At 32.7% G+C, this 22,255-nt stretch overlaps 1 protein-coding gene across 3 annotated transcripts in view; it reads left to right on the forward strand.

Annotated features, from left to right (window-relative positions):
• rdgA (retinal degeneration A) overlaps positions 1–22,255 on the forward strand; it is a 333,538-nt gene that overhangs the window by 176,085 nt on the left and 135,198 nt on the right. For all 3 annotated transcript variants that reach the window (XM_065510459.1, XM_065510457.1, XM_065510458.1), the window contains exon 4: positions 5,573–7,047. In XM_065510459.1, the coding sequence (XP_065366531.1) occupies positions 5,573–7,047 (1,475 nt within the window). The remainder of the gene's footprint in view (positions 1–5,572; positions 7,048–22,255) is intronic.

Raw genomic sequence — 22,255 nt, forward strand, 5'->3', positions numbered from 1 at the left:
GGGGTGATGCCGAATTTGGGACGATACCAATCCACATGAGATCCAAGTGCGTCCAATGCATCCCGAAAGAGTCACTGTTTGCAACACAGCTCATGCCACATTGGCCATTCTGCAAGAGCAATTTGAGGATATGGTCATCTCAAATGGAGGTGATATGATTTGACCCCATTAGACTTTTTCTGGTGAGGTTTTCTTAAGACTCAGGTTTATGTGAATACGATACAAACCACAGCGGCCCTCAAAGCCAACATAACCCATGTCCTCGGTCAAATTCAGCCTGATTTAGGCGTCAGAGTCATGGAAAATTTGATATTTCGGATGAGCTCCATTCAGCGAAGCCATGGCGGACATTTGCACGATGTTATAAAGACAGGAATCGCTTAATTAAAGACCCTTTTATTAATCAAGTGTTGCTAGAGTTAATAGATTTATTATTATTTCAATTCCATATTATGTTAATTTCATTGCTGTATGTTATTAGTTCACAAACTAACAAATTTAGTATGCCAAGCTTTTGTCATAAAGTTCATAGCACTAAATATGTAATTCATTAAAAGTCATCATAAAACACTATGACAATTTGACCACAATGTTAAGCTCAGAGTGAACTCGTATATAATGCGAAGATTCCTTTTGTTTTAGCCTTAAAAAAAAACTAATGGCAACAGAGCAGTAAAAAATGTGGTACAGATTTATTTTAATGAAAAATATGTAAATCTTGGAATAATATGTGTATAACTCATACTAATAATAACTCATTTACAAAACCACAACCCAGCAACACTTGAAATAAAGAAACAGAAAAACTAGAAAGATGCTGCAATTGTAATTTCGAGAGAAAGACATTTCATGTTAAGCTCCTCAAACATTTCGAGATCTCTTTTCTCTTTAAAATAGTTGTTATGGTACAACATTGATTTTTGAGAGATTTAAATCTGACCTATTCCAGAACCCTATTCAAATATTTTTAAAAGAAACCTATTCGATGGATCATTAATGTAATGCCTCATGGCCTCAATCTCCCATAAAAGAATATGTTGTGTTGAATTTTCGAAATAAAATATCATTAGAATTTCAGTGGAAAAAGACCAGATTGGTACTTTAGCATTAACTTTGAAGTCTCGTCGGCTTTTGCTCTTCTGTAGCCATTCTACAAATATTTTATTTTCGTGGGTCCAGGTCTCATCCCCTGTAATTAGTTCCTTTGAATTTTTCTTGATAAACCACAAAAGACTACTTTAAATCACCCGGTAATCCTCCAGGTTTGATAACAAATAAATCAATTTTCTTCAATTTCAAATATTTGAGGACGATTTGATTAACATTTGAGAATAATAGTGTTCTCAACAAGAAAATAAGTTAATTAGTTAAAGTTTGAGATTGATTCAGTTGTTAGTTTAAAAATTATTGAGATTCAAATTAAGAAAAAACTTTTTTCAAAATTGCACTCAAACGTGAACTGTGTGAGATATTTCTGAGAAATATGTTTGATATCGAATGAAAATCTTGTTTGGATTGAATGTATAAAGACATGGTACTGTTTCTACTTATGCTTTGACCGGAAAAAAATAATAACAAATATTTGTAATCCAAGACGATGTAGGTTTTAAACATTTGTAATGAAAACTACTTCAAAGCAAGTTTTTGAAACGTCGGGAAACTTTGACATTTATAGATATTTTTGTAGTGTGAGAATCATTTTTTTTTTCTTCTTGGACCAGCACTCAGGAATGACCCATATTCATGCAAATCATTGTGTTGGAACTAGGAATATATGTATGTTATGGGAGGGAGGAAAGAAAGAAAGTTGTGTTTTTGGACATTCGATTAGAACTTTCCTACATTGATAATAATAGGAAACACTTCAGCTGGAAGTTTGTTCCACATAGATAGAATTTTCCCTGAAGTGTGTTGTGAGGTCCACTGGCCAATCGACCACAAAGGTATCAGAAACAAGTTCCCTAATTTCATCAAAACACTATCCATTGTAGTAGCGATAGAACAGTGAAACGCAGCCCATGTTGTGACGGTGCTGCGGCGAATAAATATAGTTGGATACCCTACTGTCACCAATAATCATCTTCGCCCTCTCCTGTACGCGGTCGAGAAGGTCCAAATGACCCATACACGAGAGTTGTATTCCGTTTCGGTCGGATATAGGTGGTGTAAATAGTGAGGAGATCAGATGGAGTGAAGTAATTCCTACACCGTTTTACAATGCTTCTTTCGACACTTGAAAAATGTGTTTAGATCAGCGTACATCACATGGTATTCTCTTGACCAGAACATCAAGAGCGTATGATTCTACAACATTTACACCACCCATATATACATATAAAGCGACATGGTATGTAGTTCGTGTTTGTGTCAACATGCAACACTGAGTCTTGCTAGCGTTGGAAATGACCCTATTCGCTCGACCCCATTTAAAGATTGTCAGAAGGTCCCGATTAAGGGAACCATTCATGTTTTGCTTCGTTACCCCAATCTCCGACAGGCTTGGTCTGTAATTGATTGAATATGAATGGCAATCGCTGCTGTCATTTGAAAAAGAATAGTTAGAGTTGGAATTTTGACGTAGAAGGTCATTTAGAAAGATAGGAAATAAAGAAGGAGAAAGAACAGAGCCTTGCGGTACCCCTGAACTGATCTTGAACACGATTGATGAGATCCCATATATAACAGTGCGATCTCTGAAAAAGCTCAGAGATTGCCACAAGGTCCAGATGAAGGGAATCATTCATATTTTGCCTCCTTGACCCAACCTTCGACATAAATTTGGCTTGACCAATAACTGAGTGAATATGAATGGCAAATGTTGCTGTCATTTTCAAAAGAATAGATACGGCTGGAAGTTTAACGTAGCAAGTCGTTTAGAAAAATAAGGAATAGAGTAGGAGAAAGAACGAAGCCTTGCGGTACCCCTGAATTTATCTAGAACTCGTTTGATGGGATCTCCATCTATAACAACTTGTATATAGCGATCTCTGAAAAAGCTCGATATAAATCGAGAGAAGTTAATACCGACACCAAAAGGAATAAGTTTTGATGAAAGTGCACCATGCCACATTCTATTGAACGCCTTGGAAATATCTAGAGCCACCACTTTACTTTCGCCAAAACGGTGAATGGAACGACACTATTTTCCACAATAAAAAGGCTAGCAAGACTCCCATAGAGCGTCCTCTAAGGAAGCCATACTCGCGGTCATTAAGTATATTGTTGGACTCCAAATATTTAACAAGATGGTAGTTTACCATAACTTTGGAAAGTGCATAACAAATTGATACATTGATTTAATGTTAATGACACGAACGTTTTTCATTTTCTTTTTTGATTTTTCATGGCGGTTATAGAAAACCATGCAGAATTGATAAAAAATCAATCCAATATATTCTCTATTCTCTGAAATATGAATTTTAAACTACAATGCAAGTTATTTGTAATGTGAAGCGATGAAAACAAATAATTGGATGCCAAATCTTGGATATACGACATCTGTTTGAGCCGAACTTTGAGTTCTCACCTTGTCGTGGTATATGTAGTAATCCTCATTAACAATTCAGTTAAAAATTGATTTCAAAATTATATTGTTGTATAGTTTAAAAATCTCCTTTGTCGAAGTCGAACCAAAAACCTCTGAAATATAGATTTTAAACGTCGATGCTTGTTAACATGTGTCGAAAACTATAATGTTCTAAGTAATTTATCATGTGAAGCAATAAAAATAAGTCATTTTGAGCCAAATCACGGCTATAAGGAAGATCCATTATTTCGATGAATTGTTAGCTCTAACCTTGTCGTTAGAGAGCAGGATCTCCAATAACATCTGTCCAAAAAATAGTGGTATTTGTTTGTCAGAAGTATTGACTTTGCTAATGTCAGGCATAGTGCCGACTTTTCCGTCATGGGCAACGATTGAATTGGTGGAAAATTATACCTTTTCGTTATAATGAAACAATGGCGACAGATACTTATACACACTAATGAATTGATTCTTATTTGATGCACGATTGGTGATAACAGGTCTTGACTCTCTTGATTGCTTTTTAGATTCGTGCTCTTATGCTTAGATCAAAGATTTTAAAGCACCGAAATCTAATTTCTTCAAATATTTTGAAGACTTTCTTTGATTACTTTCTGCTCGATAGTTTCTGGAACAAAAACAAATGGTGGATGATATTCACGAAATTCGTTCAGGAACGCATGACATCCACGATTAAATTTGAAAAGTTTGCCCAGGTTAATCCATAAAAAACATTTACTTTATTTAATGATTTGTTGATCTGAGTACATGAATCGTTAAAATGCTGATCTACATAGAATGCTGAGATACTTTCACTGGGTTAGTCTATAATTTCCCTGGTCACTGTTGTCACAGAAACACAAGTAGAATTGGTTGGGTATTTAAATATGTAGGGAGGGATCATGGGAAATTTGGTTATAATTTCGGATTGGTGAATATGGGCGACCTCAAATGTCTCCATGTCTTTCGATTTGTTGAAAATTTCCTTGATCTCCCTCGTATGTTTAACATTATTAAATTATAGTAGTAAATTTTTACATGACAATAAATTACATGCTCTTACATTTTTAAATCCTTTCTGTGACATCTGACATTGTATGTATAAAGGCATGTGTATCAGTGTCACAATTTACTTTAACTTCAACAACAAACATCATTATCAATATCATCCAGTCAGTCAGACCGTTTGTCTGTCTGTCTGTCAGCCAGTCAGCCATCCATTAAGTTGTGTTTCTGTGACAACATGTAAAAATAATAAAGAAAAAAATAAATAAACAATAACAATAGTGTCACTATGATTATGGAAAAACATTTTATGGTAATAATAACGATGACAATGTTGACAGCATTGGTGGCGATGATTCTGTGGTTTTAACTTTATATTCTCTGTTGCATACTTTAAGGGATTAATGCAACAATTTGTAGGAGTGAAATAAAAAAATTCCTGATTGCATGAATATGAATTAATTTTTTCTCTTATATTAAAGCGTAGGAAAATTGTAGTGCAACTGCATGTTTTAGAAAGATTTTTTTCATTTTTAATTTATGGATGGATGGCATGTTTTTAATAGAAATATTAAAATGAGATTTTTTTTTCGAAATATTTCGAAATTGCATGATGTATGATGGCGTGTTGGGGAAGTTTAATTTTGTTTTAAAGGAATATTCTACATACATAGCAGAGCTTGGAATGAATTAATTCAATTTGGGCTTAATTTAATAAGAAATAAAATGTATTTTGATTTCGAAAATGGATTTAAAAATTAATTCCTTCGAAACTTTGAAATCTTTTATTAACGATGCTTTGGAATTGTTGCATGGAATTGTCGCAGATCCTGTTAAAGATTCAAACCAATCTTTAGCGGGATTTCCAATTCTTGCACACCATTAATTTTTAATTTTAACTTGTTTTAATGAATTTTTATTTTACAGCATGATTTTTCTTTTCAGTTTCATTAGCTGCATTTAACAGCACGTTTCGCTATTAATACTTTTTGAAATCCCTAAAAAATAATCAAAATTTATTTATTATCCTCTTATCTTTAGGTACGCTCTGCCTCATTTGATGAAATGCAGCTGGAGGCTCAGCGCATGTCGTCACACTTTCTCAAACAACAATCCTCCTCTGACGAACGTTCGTCTGAAGGTGGATTTCTGCAAGTTCCTCAAGCCTCACACACACAAAGATCACATTCCTTCGATTCAGCAGCTGCCTCAGCGGGTAGCGATGATTCGGGCACGTTCTTAGAGGTGCCACGTAGAGGTAAAACCCGTCGTAGTTCCTCCACCAAAACACCGCCTCCCTGCATACATTGTTTGTACTTGGAGGAGTATGAGAAGCAAATGTCGGTGGAACAGCGTTATTTTATAGATCATCGGGAAATTAAGAGTCTGAGTTATAGCTATAGCAGCTCTGAGGCTAGTGACGATGAAGATGGTGAAGAAGAGGGTTTGGAAGAAGATGAGGAGGAGGAGGAGGGTGAGGCTACCGATGAGGATGTTAATCCTTGTACTGAAGATGAGCAATTAGGTGGTGAGTCCATAGATGTTTATGATGATGCGGCCTTGGAAATGGACATACGCCTGGGCGGCATGTCCAGTGGCATAGATGAGACTAGAGCAAGATTGCCGCGGCAAATGCGACGCCATACCATAGGCAGCTCGGTTACCACATCGGAAGATGAAGGTCTAGAGGAATCAGAACATGATTCGCCTCATTTTGGCAATACTCTAATGCCCCCGCCTCCTACCACGCCCTGTGGCATTACATTTACTTTATCGCCCACAAATGGTGATTATCCGCCTTTTCCTGCCTACACATTTCCCATTGATCCCGGCTCACCGCCTGTCTCACCCCTATTTGCATTATCGGTGTGCGATAGTCCCGTTATGGAACTGCCACCGCCACCACCCATCTCACCTTTAGAATTACTGCCACAGCCACCATCATTCGATTTAACTTTACCACCACCACCAGCCTTTAGTACAGATCTTCCTCCTGCCTCTGATACAGCAACAACGACTACAGATGACAATGAAAGCAACACGAACGCCAATACTATACAACCACCCCTGTCACCCTCTGCACAACGACCACGTAGACGTTCCATCTCCCGCCAAGAAGCCATTTTCGTGGAGCCCACTGGCAATTCGCTGGAAAATGTCTCACAAGAAGAACAACATAAGTCGTCGGTGGACGCCATCGATTCGGTTGATGAAGTGTCCACCATGGCCACATGTGGCTCACCAACAGCTGCTAAGCACGCACTCGTTGTACGTGATATTTATCTAACTGTACCTGATTTGAGACGTGATCGTGCAGCGTCTGTTGACTCCTGCTTTTCGAAAGTTTCCTCTGGCGGCAAGACGGAGGAGCTGCAACCCAGCGATGGTTGTTTTCTCACTGTGCCCAACATCAATGCCACACGTTCGCGTTCGGTGGATATTGTGTTGCCAACGGATGAGCAGGCACGTTATAAAGCTTTAGCCATGGCTGGCACGTCTGCCATGTATGCTGATGGGTATGTTTAGCTTGTTATAATTGTTGTTTTTTCTTTTTTTTAGTTTATTTTGTTGCTGTTCTTGTTACGTTGAAATGTGTTATATATATTTTTGGTATCCAAATGTTGTTATGAATTTTCCTTGTTTTTGTTGTTGTTAAGTTTCCAGTTTCAATTTCTAGCTTTTCTTCTTTTTATGCCAGTCATTGTTATGTTTCTTTTTTTCGGGTGTCATTTACAGATATTCAATTCCATTTGAATTCCAATTTAATCTTTAAATTGTTTCAACTTTAAGTTGTTAGGAAGATAGCTTTATGCTATTTTTTTCAAGGAATTAAAATGTTTCATAACTGATGACATTAAAGAAGGAAATTAGAGATTGTTAAATTCTATCTTAATTTTAAAATTTAGTATTTAACAAGAAACGTCTTCGATGAAGAGGTTTTTCAGTTTCGAGGAGTGTGATCTAATATGAAAATTTTGTTGATCGATAAGAATCCTCTAAGTTTTAAGTAGTTCCAAAAGAAAGCCGAGGTCCATTGGTCAATATATAGGCAGATTAAGATGCAAAATACTTGAAGAGTCCTTACTTCAACACATTCTGATTTGGGAACTTCATATCAGGCTATAATATGTATCACTAACAAAATTTCATGTATGCTTCAGGCTCTAACACTAAATTTGTTTGCAAAACATTTTTACACTATATCTATGATGTATTGTATACTATGGGTACTGAACCAATAATCTATATATTGTTGCATAATGAGGATAGTATCTTCATAAAGTTAGGCCAGTTATCCATGTTTATAACCTTAAAATTTCAAGGTTAAGTTCAATTTACTATTAAGAAATTTTCCAAGTATTTTCATCATCTTTATGTTAAACATATAATAATTTCCACATATTGCACATCAACATACCAAAGGTAATTGGGCAAATCCAATTAGTAGCACATGTACACTCTAGCAGTAACAGCAAGAACCACACAACGGATGTTATAATGAATGTACGTACAACTGTTATACAATTACTAAATAATAATCACAATAATCATACATATTTGCCTAAAGTGAATTGTTTGGTGAATTTAACATGAATTTGTTGATTTTATAGTAACATTTATGAAAATGTATTAATTTAACATTTGTGATTAAAATTACAGCAGACTTTGAGAATTTAAAGTTAGGAGAATGATTTTAAAAAAGGCTTTAATCATGGGTTTTAAAAAGCTGAAGTCGTAGGTCAATCTTAACTCTTTATAAGCTTCAATCGTTGGTATTTATAAGATTCAATCATAGGTCTCAATCTTAAGATTTACCAAGTAGGTCTTATAAGCTTTTGTATGCTTCAATCGCAAGTCTTTAAAAGCTCCAACAGTAGGTCTATTTTAGCTTCAATCGCAAGTCTTTATAAGCTTCAAGCTTCATTAGTAAGTCTTTATAAGCTTCTAGTAGGTGTTTATAAGATTCAAATGGAGGTTTTTTAATCTTCAATCGTAGCTCTTTATAAGCTTCGATAGTATGACTTTATAAGCTTATATATGATTCTATCGTAGGTTTTTATAAGCATCGTTTGTAAGCTTTTATATATGGGGCATTTCATGTCAAGTGAACCAACTTTTGAAATCGATGTCTTCCGATCGGGATGAAATTTGCACCAAGGTTAGCTCTATTGGATAGTAACTCAGACACAATTTTTCAACAACATCGGTCGAGAACTCTCTGAGTTATAGGGGGTAAAATTTTGACAATTTGGTCAAACAGGGGTTTTTTCTTATCCATGTAACTTATTACCTATTGTTCTTAGCAAAATGTGTCCCAAATAGTATAGATAGCTATTTCTTCGATCTTTCGAAAAAAAATATTTAAAAAAAAAAATAAAAAATTTTTAATATTTTTTTTCCGAAATCAAAAACTTTTTTGACTTTTTTTTAAAATATGCCTTTTTTTTTTTTTTTTTTTTTTCTTAAAATAAAGTTTAGATATTTTCCTTGAACACCTACTTGGTCGCTTAGTGGGATGCGAGTGGGATATCTATCAAAATAAATATTTTGTAACTCAAAACAAGCTATTTTTGACTTTTTTTGCAAAATCAAAAACTTTGTTGACTTTTTTTTTTCAAAATGGACCCTTTTTTAATCTTTTTTTTTAGGTCAAACAAAAGCTTAGATATTATCCTTGAAGACCCTTTTGGTCGCTTAGTGGGATGCGAGTGGGATATCTATCAAAATAAATATTTTTTAACTCAAGACTTACAATTTTTGACTTTTTTTTTTGCAAATACGATTTTTTTTCCAAATGGGCCCTTTTTTTAAAATTTTTTTTGTAGTCAAAAGAAAGCTTAGGTCCATTCCTTTAAGATATTTTTAGTCCCTTAGTGGGATGCGAGTGGGATATCTATCAAAATAAATATTTTGTAACGCAAGACATACAATTTTTTAATTTTTTTTTGCAAAATCAAAATTTTTTTCCAATATTGGCCCTTTTTTAAATTTTTTTTTTGCTCAAAAGAAAGCCTAGGTCCATTCCTTTAAGATATTTTTAGTCCCTTAGTGGGATGCGAGTGGGATATCTATCAAAATAAATATTTTGTAACAATTTTTTAATTTTTTTTTGCAAAATCGAAATTTTTTTCCAATATGGGACTTTTTTTAAAAAATTTTTTTTTGCTCAAAAGAAAGCTTAGGTCTTTTCCTTTAAGACCTATTTTGTCACTTAGGAAGATGTGAGTAGGATATCTATTAAAATAAAAATGTTGTAACTCAAGACATTCAATTATTGACTTTTTTTTTGCAAATTCGAATTTTTTTTCAAAATGGGCCCTTTTTTAAAAATTTTTTTTTAGTCAAAAGAAAGCTTAGGTCCATTCCTTTAAGATATTTTAGGTCCCTTAGTGGGATACGAGTGGGATATCTATCAAAATAAATATTTTGTAACTCAAGATATACAATTTTTGATTTTTTGGCAAAATCAAAAACTTTTTTGACTTTTTTTTAAAATGGGCCCTTTTTGTAATTTTTTTTTTTGCTATAAAGAAAGCTTAGGCCTATTCCTTTAAGATGGTTTTGATCGCTTAGTGGGATGCGAGTGGGATATATATCAAAATAAATGTTTTGTAACTCAAGACATACAATTTTTGTGTTAAAACATTTATTTTGATAGATATCCCACTCGCATCCCACTAAGGGACTAAAAATATCTTAAAGGAATGGACCTAGGCTTTCTTTTGAGCAAAAAAAAAATTTAAAAAAGGGCCCATATTGGAAAAAAATTTCGATTTTGCAAAAAAAAATTAAAAAATTGTATGTCTTGCGTTACAAAATATTTATTTTGATAGATATCCCACTCGCATCCCACTAAGGGACTAAAAATATCTTAAAGGAATGGACCTAAGCTTTCTTTTGACTACAAAAAAAATTTTAAAAAAAGGGCCCATTTGGAAAAAAATCGTATTTGCAAAAAAAAAGTCAAAAATTGTAAGTCTTGAGTTAAAAAATATTTATTTTGATAGATATCCCACTCGCATCCCACTAAGCGACCAAAAGGGTCTTCAAGGATAATATCTAAGCTTTTGTTTGACCTAAAAAAAAGATTAAAAAAGGGTCCATTTTGAAAAAAAAAAGTCAACAAAGTTTTTGATTTTGCAAAAAAAGTCAAAAATAGCTTGTTTTGAGTTACAAAATATTTATTTTGATAGATATCCCACTCGCATCCCACTAAGCGACCAAGTAGGTGTTCAAGGAAAATATCTAAACTTTATTTTAAGAAAAAAAAAAAAAAAAAAAAAGGCATATTTTAAAAAAAAGTCAAAAAAGTTTTTGATTTCGGAAAAAAAATATTAAAAATTTTTTATTTTTTTTTTTAAATATTTTTTTTCGAAAGATCGAAGAAATAGCTATCTATACTATTTGGGACACATTTTGCTAAGAACAATAGGTAATAAGTTACATGGATAAGAAAAAACCCCTGTTTGACCAAATTGTCAAAATTTTACCCCCTATAACTCAGAGAGTTCTCGACCGATGTTGTTGAAAAATTGTGTCTGAGTTACTATCCAATAGAGCTAACCTTGGTGCAAATTTCATCCCGATCGGAAGACATCGATTTCAAAAGTTGGTTCACTTGACATGAAATGCCCCATATATCAAGTGCAGGTCTTTATTAGCTTTAATCGTATATCTTTATACACTTCAATCGCAGGTTTTTATAGGTTTCAATCGTTGATCTTTACAAGGACCAATCGTGGCTGCTATAAGCCTCTATAAGGCTCACTTTACAAGCTTTAATCGGAGGTCGTCATTAGATTAAATCGTAGATCTGTATGAGCTTCAATAATAGGTCTTTACAAGCTTTAATCGCATCTCTTTATAAGCTTCAATCGTAGGTCTTTATAGGTTTCAAACGTTGATCTTTATAAGCACCAATCGTAGCTTATTATTTAATCATAGTTCTAGTTTCGCTTCAATCGTAGATCTTCATATAAGGAGTGAGATCGAAAAAACCTTAACATACGTTTTTTCCTTAAAACGTTTAACCCAAGTATTATTTGATTCCTTTTTTTGATCAAGTTACCTTTGAAAAATGTCAGTTATTATGTTTAATGTCAATTATGTTCATTTATTGTTAATCTGATTAAAATGAGTGACAAGAAAAAAGTTCGTACTAAAATTTTTTAAATATTTTCAACAAAACCCAACTTGATCCTACAAAAAGTTGGACAAACAATCAAAGGTCTGCCGTCAAACTGATTCCAATGTTATTAAACAGTATCGGGAGAACTTGTCCGTTGATAGAAAACCTGGTTCATGTAGAATGAATGGTCCATATGATGTTATAGAAAGCATTTTCAAAAGAGCTCCCAACACATCCGGTAGGAAAGCAGTCCGGTTAGCTGAGTACTTGGACTATTTGGTACGAAAAGTTAAAGCCAATCCACGTTTAAAAACATACAAGGCTCAAAAAGTTCCTGACGGAAACTCTGCTAAAAATTTAAAGGCCAAAGACAGCACGGAAATTGAAGTCAACTTTTATAAAAAAAATATACCTGCTGCACATTGCAAAATTTTTCACGGGTCATTCACCCCTATCGGCAGTAACATGTGAAATTTAGTTCCCATGAAGTATCCATTTCCCTCGAAGGGAAAATTGCTATTGTGATATTCCCATTATCTTTTCATTCACAATAGTTAATTTTGTTCGTAACAGCTGTTTATTGTTTACAAAATTCTATCTAAAAGTTTCACAACAAGGGGAATTTTTTCACGTGATAAACGAAAAAATTAAAAGGGAAAATATTTCATTTGAAATATTGATTCGCGATAGTGGCTCGAGGGAATATAGTAGAAAAGTTTAGGATCGAAAAGCAGAAAATTGTCCCAATATGTTCTTGGCCAAACATTTTTTTACAAAGGGCTCTATAAATACTAGGGTGATCGGTTTTTAATAACCGGTTATAACCGTTTGGCTTGCTAAAGTCGGTTTCGGTTTTTTTGAAAAGCTCACATTTCGAATATCGAAGAAACCGGGTTTTTCTCCTCTAATAGCCGGTGGTTTTTTCTAAAAGTGTGTTTTTATGAGTTTTAGTGTATTAAAAACTTTCAAAAATATTCAAAATCGAAAAAAAAAATTAAAACAAATACTCCAACTATTTTAGAAGACTTTTTATATTTAGAAAATTTCTGATCTGGAAAGGCTGAAAACTTACTCAATGCTTTGTGTCCGACAAATACACCAAGTAAAAGATAATTTTCAATGTCTAGTTTTATAAAAAAAAAATCGAGATACTCCAAAGCATTTAAACTGTGCTTTACTTATTCCTAAGAGATTATTTTACCTTCATAAGGTCTTCAAATTTACTGACGTCAACGATCTTCTGGAGATAAGAAAATCCTTTGAATTAAAGAAATATTGTTCAGCTATATTTTTGGATGTCGTTCAAGCCTTCGACAAAGTATGGCACAAAGGCCTGGTATATAAAATAAAATGTTTGCTGCCACCATCTACTCATAAACTATTGGAATCTTATCTATCGGTGATATCAATGATTACGTGACAAGAGAATATAGGATTTGAGCAGGAGTACCAAAAGCACCAGGCAAAGTTAAGCCTGGACTATAAAGTCACCTTGTATAAAATCATTTTAAAACCAATTTGGACATATGGAATCCAATTGTGGGGAACGGCCAGTAATTCCAGTATTGAGCTTATACAGAGGGCCCAGTCGAAAATTCTTAGGACCATGACGGGTGCACCATGGTACATAAGAAATGAAAGCATCCACAGGGACTTGGAAGTGCCACTAGTGAAGGATGAGTTTAAGAAAGTCCGCGATAAATATATACTGAAACTGCAATCACACCCAAATCCGCTTGCTCGGCTTCTCGCACAGAGCCAAACCAGATCAAGGCTTTGTAGAGGAGATCTACCACCCCGCTAAGATGAGGTCCATGCATCAAACAATGCTCTCTTTAGAGAGCAATTAGTTTTAATTTTAGTTATAAGATTTAATCACTTATTGTTAGGCCTAATGATATAGGCAGATTCAATAAATAAATAAAAAGCGATCTTCTGGTCAAATTTGACCCAAATAGAAAATAGATTTTATTTAAAAAAAACCTAACGTAGTTGTTGACATTTGAAATTAAATTAAAGTCATAAAATATCAAAAATATCAACCACTCACTTTTAGAAAAAATTAAATATTAATTTCAAAATGGGTCAAATTTGAACCGAAGACCTTGGAAGGATAAAAGCAGTAATCAAAATGGTTTTGATCACTATTATTTTAATAAATAAATAAAACTTTTTTCTTCTTATTTCTAGGCGTTTTAATATCTTTCCAAAAAACCGGTTAACCGGTTATTATAAAAAAACCGAAACCGGTTTATATTAAATTGCAATTTTTCGAAGAAACCGAAAAACGGTTTCTAAAAATTGTCGAAGAATCGATCACCCTAATAAATACCGAAATTTACATCAATGAATGTTTACAAAAGAGGATGCTTCCATTCATAAGACTTCTTAATGTGTCCAGGGTTTATGGAAAAGTTACATAAATTCATCACTATTGATTAGAACTGTACAAATAATATTTTTTGTAAGTTGTAATAATAATTTCAATCAAATATAAAAAAAATCAAAACTGTAGATTTGGTGGTTTCTTTTTTATTAACATTTATGTATGTTAAGATTTTTTGGATCTCACTCCTTAGATCTGTTTTAGTTTTGAGAGCGACATACATATTAAGAACTTTTGGCTAGTCAAACAAGAATAAAATTGTTTCTTTTAAATTTAAAACTACTCGTATATAAGTGTGCTATAAGTTTAAACATCACTATGTATTTCAAATCAAACCTAGAGCATGTGTTCATTTACAACCCACTATATTGATATTTGTGTGTGTGTGTTTTTGGAAATTCTATTTGTTTTCACAGCATTTGGCATCAGTTCAGCCTTAAATGCCACTAAAGCTTTAATATTTACCATAATCTACATTTTGATGGAATAAACATTCCCCAAACACAACAATTCATTTAACGAACTAAATCCCAGAAACCGCCTTAAACAGAATAAAGGGGAGAAAATCGAAAAGATTGAGTTAAAGAATCTATTAGACACACTAAATACAAACATCTAGTCATATATACAGATATAGTATACAGTAGATTTATAAATATATCCAGTATAAAGCAAATGATGAAGATGGAAATGGATGAATAAATTCCATTACTTACAAAGGGATTTTTTTCTTATTATTTCTTCTCTTTTTTTGAAGGGACTTTTGTGAAACAAGCCATCAGTGAGTATTTATTGTGGTAAAACAATGAGAACAAAAAAACTAGGGTCACTGAACTTATTAACTATTGATGTGGGAGAAAGAGAGCGGGATGTGTATGTGTATGACAACAGGATATTGATGACAGTTGACTAAAAGAGAAACATGGCTGTAAAATACACATGTCACAAAGAACTAAATTTATTTTTATACTCACTCGAACATTTTATGTACAACAGCAACAACATTTCACAATGGTCGTTGGCTCTTTATTTATAACCAAAGTATTACAATATATTATATGATATAAAGTCCTTTCCTCTACCCCCATCCCCCCACCAACCTAAAACAAAACAACAAACATAATAAAATTATTGTAAATGGCAGACTAGAATTGCTAATGGAAGGCTCAGTAACACAGTAACCATATACAAACAATCCTATAACATAGATACAATTGAAATAAGAAATAAAGAGATTGTATAGGAAAAAGTATTTGGATACTAAAATTGCGGGTAAATATTACAATTTTGCTGTTGCTACGGCCCAAACCCCCAAGGCAAAATTATTGTCATTAATAACGTTCATCATTATCATTATTATTTGTGCGTAAACTTCTAAATAAATCAATAAACTGGCATCTTTTTGGTGGTTTACAAAAATTATGATAAATTTGAAATGAATTTAGTTTTTATGTTTGTCATTCCGTTTGTAATTTCTACATTTTTCATTTCCGACCCTATAAAGTATATATATTCTGGATCCTTATAGATAGCGGAGTCGATTAAGCCATGTCCGTATGTCTGTTGAAATCAATTTTCTGAGGACCCCAGATATCTTCGGGATCCAAATCTTCAATAATTCTGTCAGACATGCTTTCGAGAAGTTTAATGTTTATAATCAGCAAAATCGATCCACAAATGGCTGAGATATGTTGAAAAAACCATTACAACCTCGATTTTTGACCTATATCTGGATACTAAGTCATTAATATAGACAATATGGATATCTAAGAGATATTTCAAGGACCTTTGTAACGACGTATATAAGACCATAGTAAGTTGGACCTACAATGGGTCAAAATCGGAAAAAATAATTTTTTTCACCAAAAAAAAAATTTTTTTTTTAAATTTAAAAAAACAATTTTATTTAAAAAAAAATTTAAATTTAAAAAATTTAATTAACAATTCGAAAAATTTGTTTTTCCAAAAAATTAAAAAAACAACTGTTTTTTCCAGTTGTTTTTAAAAATATTGTTAACCTAAAAATATTTAAAATTTTTATTTTGAAAGGTAAAAGGTGAAGGGTATATAAGATTCGGCACAGTCGAATATAGTTCTTTTACTTGTTTAATTTGCAGATATTTTTTCGTACTTAGTTTTAACAATATTTTTTATTTTATGATTTAGTAAAATAAGAACTTTCACAGAAGCGAAAAATTCGAATTTTCCATTAGGAATTGCTGAAAATTGGCATCGGCAGCAATGAAATTATCACAAGTTTATAAAGGATGTCCCAAAATTAACGAAACATGAATTAAATACAAAGTTCGGTAGTTTTTCTTTAGATTGTTATGTAGACATAGTCCTATTTTAATTTGCATTAAGGACTGAGATCAAAAAAAATCTTAACATACATAAATGTTAATAAAAAAGAGACCACTAAAACTACAGTTTTGATTTTTGTTTTATTTGATTGAAATTATTATTACAACTTACAAACAATATTATTTTTATAGTTCAATCAATATTGATGAATTTATAGAGCTTTTCCAGAAACCCTTTCATTAAAGTTTTTATAGAGCTTCCTGTCACTTTGTTCGAACAGGAAGTTCATCTCCGTTTAAAATCTACCACACTTCTGGACACCTTTTTGGTGCTCTTCAATTCTCTTTTAACAAGATCTCAATATCCCTCCACTGGCCTTAGCTCCAGGCAGTTTGGATGATTTGCATCTCTTGGTACAAATACCACATTATTGTTCTTGTACCATTTAAGACCTTGCTTACCATAGTGACAGGATCCCAAATCCGACCAACACATTAAGCAGTTTTATGAATGGAAGCATCCTCTTTTGTAAACATTCCTTGATGTAAATTTCGGTATTTATAGATTTTGTTTGGCTTCTTTTGCCGCAACTGCATATTGCTTGCCATACCAAGAACTTTTTAGGAACATTTTCTGCTTTTGTGTCATAAACTTTTCTACAATATTCCCTCAAGTAACATAACAAACGTTTCGTCATCCATTATGCAGCGAGTATATTTTTCGTATAAAATTTGACTTCAATTTCCGTGCTCTGTCTGTGGACTCTCAATTTCTAGCTTTAACTTTTAGTACCAAATAATCCGAGTACTGAGCTAACCGGACTGCTTTCCTACCGGATGTGTGCCTTTAGAAACAACATGTGGACCATTCCTTCTACCTGAACCAGGTTTTCTATCAACGGACAAGATCTCCCGATACTGTTTAATAACGTTGGAATCAGTTTGACGGCAGACTTTTGATTTTTTGGCCCACTTTTTGTTGGACCAAGTTGGGTTTTGTGGAAAATGTCACTCAATTGTCACTCATTTTAATCAGATTAACAACAAATGAATATAATTGGCATTAAACATAATAACTGACATATTTTTCAAACATTAAAAAAAATCAAATAATACTTGGGTTAAAAGTGTTAAGGAACAAATAAGAGAGCTATATTCAGCTGTGCCGAATCTTATATACCCTTCAAATTTTAAATATTTTTAGGCAACAAAATTTATTTTTTTTCCAGTTGTTTTCTCATTTTTTGGAAAAATAAATTTTTCGAATTGTTTTTAAATTTTAAATTTTTTTTGTGGAAAAAAAAATTGGGTTAAAAAATATTTTTTCCAATTTTGACCCATTGTAGGTCCAACTTACTATGGTCTTATATACGTCATTGCAAAGGTATTTGAAATATCTATCATTAGATATCCATATTATCTATATTAATGACTTAATAATAGGTAAAAAAATAGATCAAAAATCGAGGTTGTCCTGGTTTCTTCATCATATCTCAGCGATTTGTGGACCGATTTTGCAACCGAACCGGAAGAATTCCGGAGATATTGATGTATGAATCGTGTATGTAAGTTATTTGGGGGCTTCGGAAAGTTGATTTCAACAGACAGACAGACGGACATGGCTTAATCGACTCCGCTATCTATAAGGATCCAGAATATACATATATGTACTTTATAGGGTCGGAAATGAAAAATATAGAAATTACAAACAAATATAGGTATACCCTTCTCACGAAAGTGAAGCGTATAAAAAAGTGTGTGTACGCTTTTTCGATCTCATTCCTTTTTTAACGTGTAATGAATTTGGACAATATTTAAATAAATTTACGTATTTTTGAGAATTTTTATATTAAACGGTTTAAGTTTTGATTAACTTAATACAAGTACAAGTTTCTTTTGACTCAGCCTTTAGTGTGTTTATTTAGAATTCTTTGTTGAGAGTTTCGTTGGCGTTCGTATTAAGTTTGTGTAAAATTTTTGTGGCCCGGGACTGTGTTTGTTTCCCATTGGTTTAAAATGTTTCTATAATAAATTCTACTACTTGTTCACTTTTCGAGTAATTTCTTTATTAACTAAATTTTATTCCCCTTGAACAAACACTTTAAATTATATCCTTGTATTAACTGCCTTAAACAAATATGTGTCGTTTATACAATTTAAGCATTGACATCTCTTAAGTAATGACTGCATCGTAAAACGGCTACAATATGTTCCTTTTTTTTATAAACAATAAACTTCTCTTATTATTTATCCACCTAATTTTTGTTATTGTGTTTATAGTTCATAAAACTTGGGTGCAAATATCCTTCATAAATACTCGGCATCTTAAATTGTTTATAGCTTACATGGTCAAAACGAACAGGGTGACAAAAATATTGGCAACCAAGTTCCAATTTAAATAAAAAAAAAGAGAAAGCTTATTGAACTCTGTAATGGGTCAAGTGACTACTGGGCATACTACATTTACCGTGCATAATTTTCTGTTTGTTTATTCAAAAGTGTAGTTTTTATCTCTCTGTGCCCAACACTGCTTTAGAGTGTAAAGTAGCAGTCTCAAAACTGTGGTTAGTATTCTCACACCAACCCACGATTTGTCATTAGTTTTTAGCTACTTTTCCGATGACTTTAATTCAAGATTAAAGCAAAACCGAATGTTGTATATGTTTTCCGATCACTGGTCTAATGTCTTATTTTCGTTATGTATCATTTAATTTCAAACATTCTGTTGACACGTACAAAAACACAAGTTATTGCTACAAATTAAGTCAAAGAGAAAAAATAAACAAATTTTTATGACCCTTATATATAAATTTTATATGCCTCAACTTGTTGCAGGCTGTACAAGTCCTTCATTCCTTGCACCAACAGCAACAGTAACACAACAAACAAATGTTGTGCCACACAATTCTATGATGATGTATGATGGTCATTAAAACCGAATGATGAAGTCATAAATTTGTTTTTCAACCAAGAATTTACAGCTTTATTTGAGCATGTGGAAGAAATGAAATTCGTCCTAAAATTATTTGATTGTAAATATTATTGAGGCTGTTACCATTGGCACAAAATATTTGCAAATTGGAAAAAATAGGATAAAAAATTAAAGATTCTTTGAAAAGACAAAATTTTGGGAAGTCAAAGGGAAATATGTCTAACTTCTGGATATAAAACTCTGAACAGAGAAAACAGATTCGTATTAGCAACCGAATTTGTTTCCAATCGAATGATTCGATTGCACACATAGAGTTTTTCGGTTATATCAACAGAAAGTCAGTTGATAAAAAATAATTTCAGTTGACGAAACCAAACTTTTGTTACCACCATAAAATTCGGTCACTAAGGCAAAATCATTCGATTGGCAACAAATTCGGTTGCTATTACGAATCTGTTTTCTGTATGTGAATTAGATTTGGGTTGTTCATGAACGAACAAGTTCAATTGAACAATTCAGTCAAGTGAACAATGTGAAGTTGTTCAGTCTTCTTATTATATATTGTTATTTTTATTCACATTATTCTCTTTGTTCGTTTGACATTTCTGTACTTGTTTCAAATTTATATTTTGAAAAACGTTTTTAAATTGCATTTAAGTAGTTTGAATTTGATTACATTCTTCTTTTCTTCATTTTTAAAAATCCTGCCACTCATGGCGAAGGGTATAAAAATACAGATTTCCCAACAACAAAGGGCACAGTGAGTAGACCGTAGCGTACCAAGAAATTCAGCTTGTACCTACTAATTACACAATTACAAACTTTAAAATGTTTGAACTTAGTTCATTTAATTACAAATTCCATTAATTGAAAAATATTAATAACATCTGTTAAATTTAAAGTTTTCTTAAAATATACCTCCAAATTATGTAATTAATCCTTCCTTTCTTCCGCCAATAGCTGTCTGTGTAATTCCTCCATTTATAATCCTGTTCAGAAACAGAAAAACACACGCAATTAATTCGCTCATTCAATCCGTCAAACATTAGTACGTTAATTTTTCAATCCAATTATTCAGTTCAATCACATTTCCAACGCATTTAACCACACACAAAATTGAACAATTTGTGAAATTGGTATAATGACATAACTAATTTCAACATATAACCAAATATTAGAATTTACTTCGACATACTAAGGACACGTGAGAAATTCCCAAACACGCATTATGTGATTTCTAAGATTTTTGTTACATTCTACATAAATAATTCCAAGTACATACATATATAATTGTATAAATTTTGTTTTTTGGAATGATCATAATATTGATTTATTTACACATAGATTTCACCCATAAATACAATATTAAAGGCTGTGACAAATGTGTATGAACACAATTATAACAAACAAGTAAGAAAGTATGGTCGGTCAAGCCGACCATCGGAAGTGGACCTTATATGGGGGCTATGACCAATTATGGACCGATCACCATGAAATTAGGTGATTTATGTCTATATTAAAGTTAACTGTGTTGAATTTTGTGTGTTTACCAACATTTATAAGCGATTTATGCGCGTTTAAGTGATTTTCGGAAGCGGGTCTATATGGGAGCTATGACTAATTATGGACCTATCGTAACAAAATTTGGTGACATGAATTTTGTGTATATAAAACTTATTTGGAGCGGAATTTGTGGAGATACATGTATAAATTAAACATTTATGACCGATAAAGTCCAATTTCGGGAGGACATTTGTATGGGGGCTAGGTGAAATAATGGACCGATTTCAGCCAGTTTCAATAGGATTGGTCCTTGAGCCAAAAAAATAATATGTATCAAATTTCATAGAAATATCTTCAAAATTGCGACCTGTACTCTGCGCACAATGTTTACATGGACAGCCAGCCAGCCAGCCGACCAGACGGACGGACATCGCTTAAACGGCTCAGAAAGTGATTCTAAGTCGATCGGTATACTTTAAGGTGGGTGTTAGACTAATATTTTTGGGCGTTACAAACATCTGCACAAACGCATAATACCCTCCCAACTATGGTGGTGTAGGGTATAACAAGTAAGAGAGAGCTATATTCGGCTGTAACGAATCTTATATACCCTTCACCAAAGAATACTTTAAAATAAAAATTTTAAATATTTTGAAGTAAACTAAATTTAATTTTTTTTCAAAATTGCATAGCTGTCCATGCAAACTTTGTGCGCAGAGTACAGATCTAAATTTTCAAGATATTTCGATCAAATTTGGTACATAGTATTTTTTCAGGCTGAAATCGGTCCATTATTTCACCTAGCCCCTATACAAATGTCCTTCCGAAATTGGACTTTATCGGTCATAAATGTTTAAGTTATATATGTATCACAAATTCCTCTCCAAATAAGTTTTATATATACAAAATTCATGTCACCAAATTTTGTTACGATCGGTCCATAATTAGTCATAGCTCCCATATAGACCCGCTTCCGAATCACTTTAACGTGCATAAATCGCTTATTTCAATTTTTTCTTTAAATTTTTGGGTTACTTTAAAATAAAATTCTTAATAAATGCGAAATTAACCCTAGGCTGGCTCTCTTTTGTTGAGTCTTATTTCTGACTTTCTGGTTGAATTCTCCGTTTTGGTGTATTCAGGGACTTATAGTAAAATTTCACGGACAATATTTTTGCGCAACATTTTAACCCCTTAAATCCCTGTTGTAATGATGTTTTTTGATCTTTTGTAAAGGCAGGACAAAAAATACCCATGTCTTGAGGATTTAGAGGGTTAACATATTCTACAAAAATATTCTCCGTAATATTTTACATAAATTTGCTGAACACATTTTATACCTAAAATGTTAGGATCACATGGTTTCTTATGCCGATTAACAGTAAGAATGTGCCAAAGTTGGGCAACTTTAACCCCCTCTCAAATGAAATTCAGATGTAAACTTTCAAAACGCCGATACACGTGTCTTTTT

The sequence above is a fragment of the Calliphora vicina genome, chromosome 4 (genome assembly GCF_958450345.1).
Source record: "Calliphora vicina chromosome 4, idCalVici1.1, whole genome shotgun sequence".
Classification (NCBI taxonomy): domain Eukaryota; kingdom Metazoa; phylum Arthropoda; class Insecta; order Diptera; family Calliphoridae; genus Calliphora; species Calliphora vicina.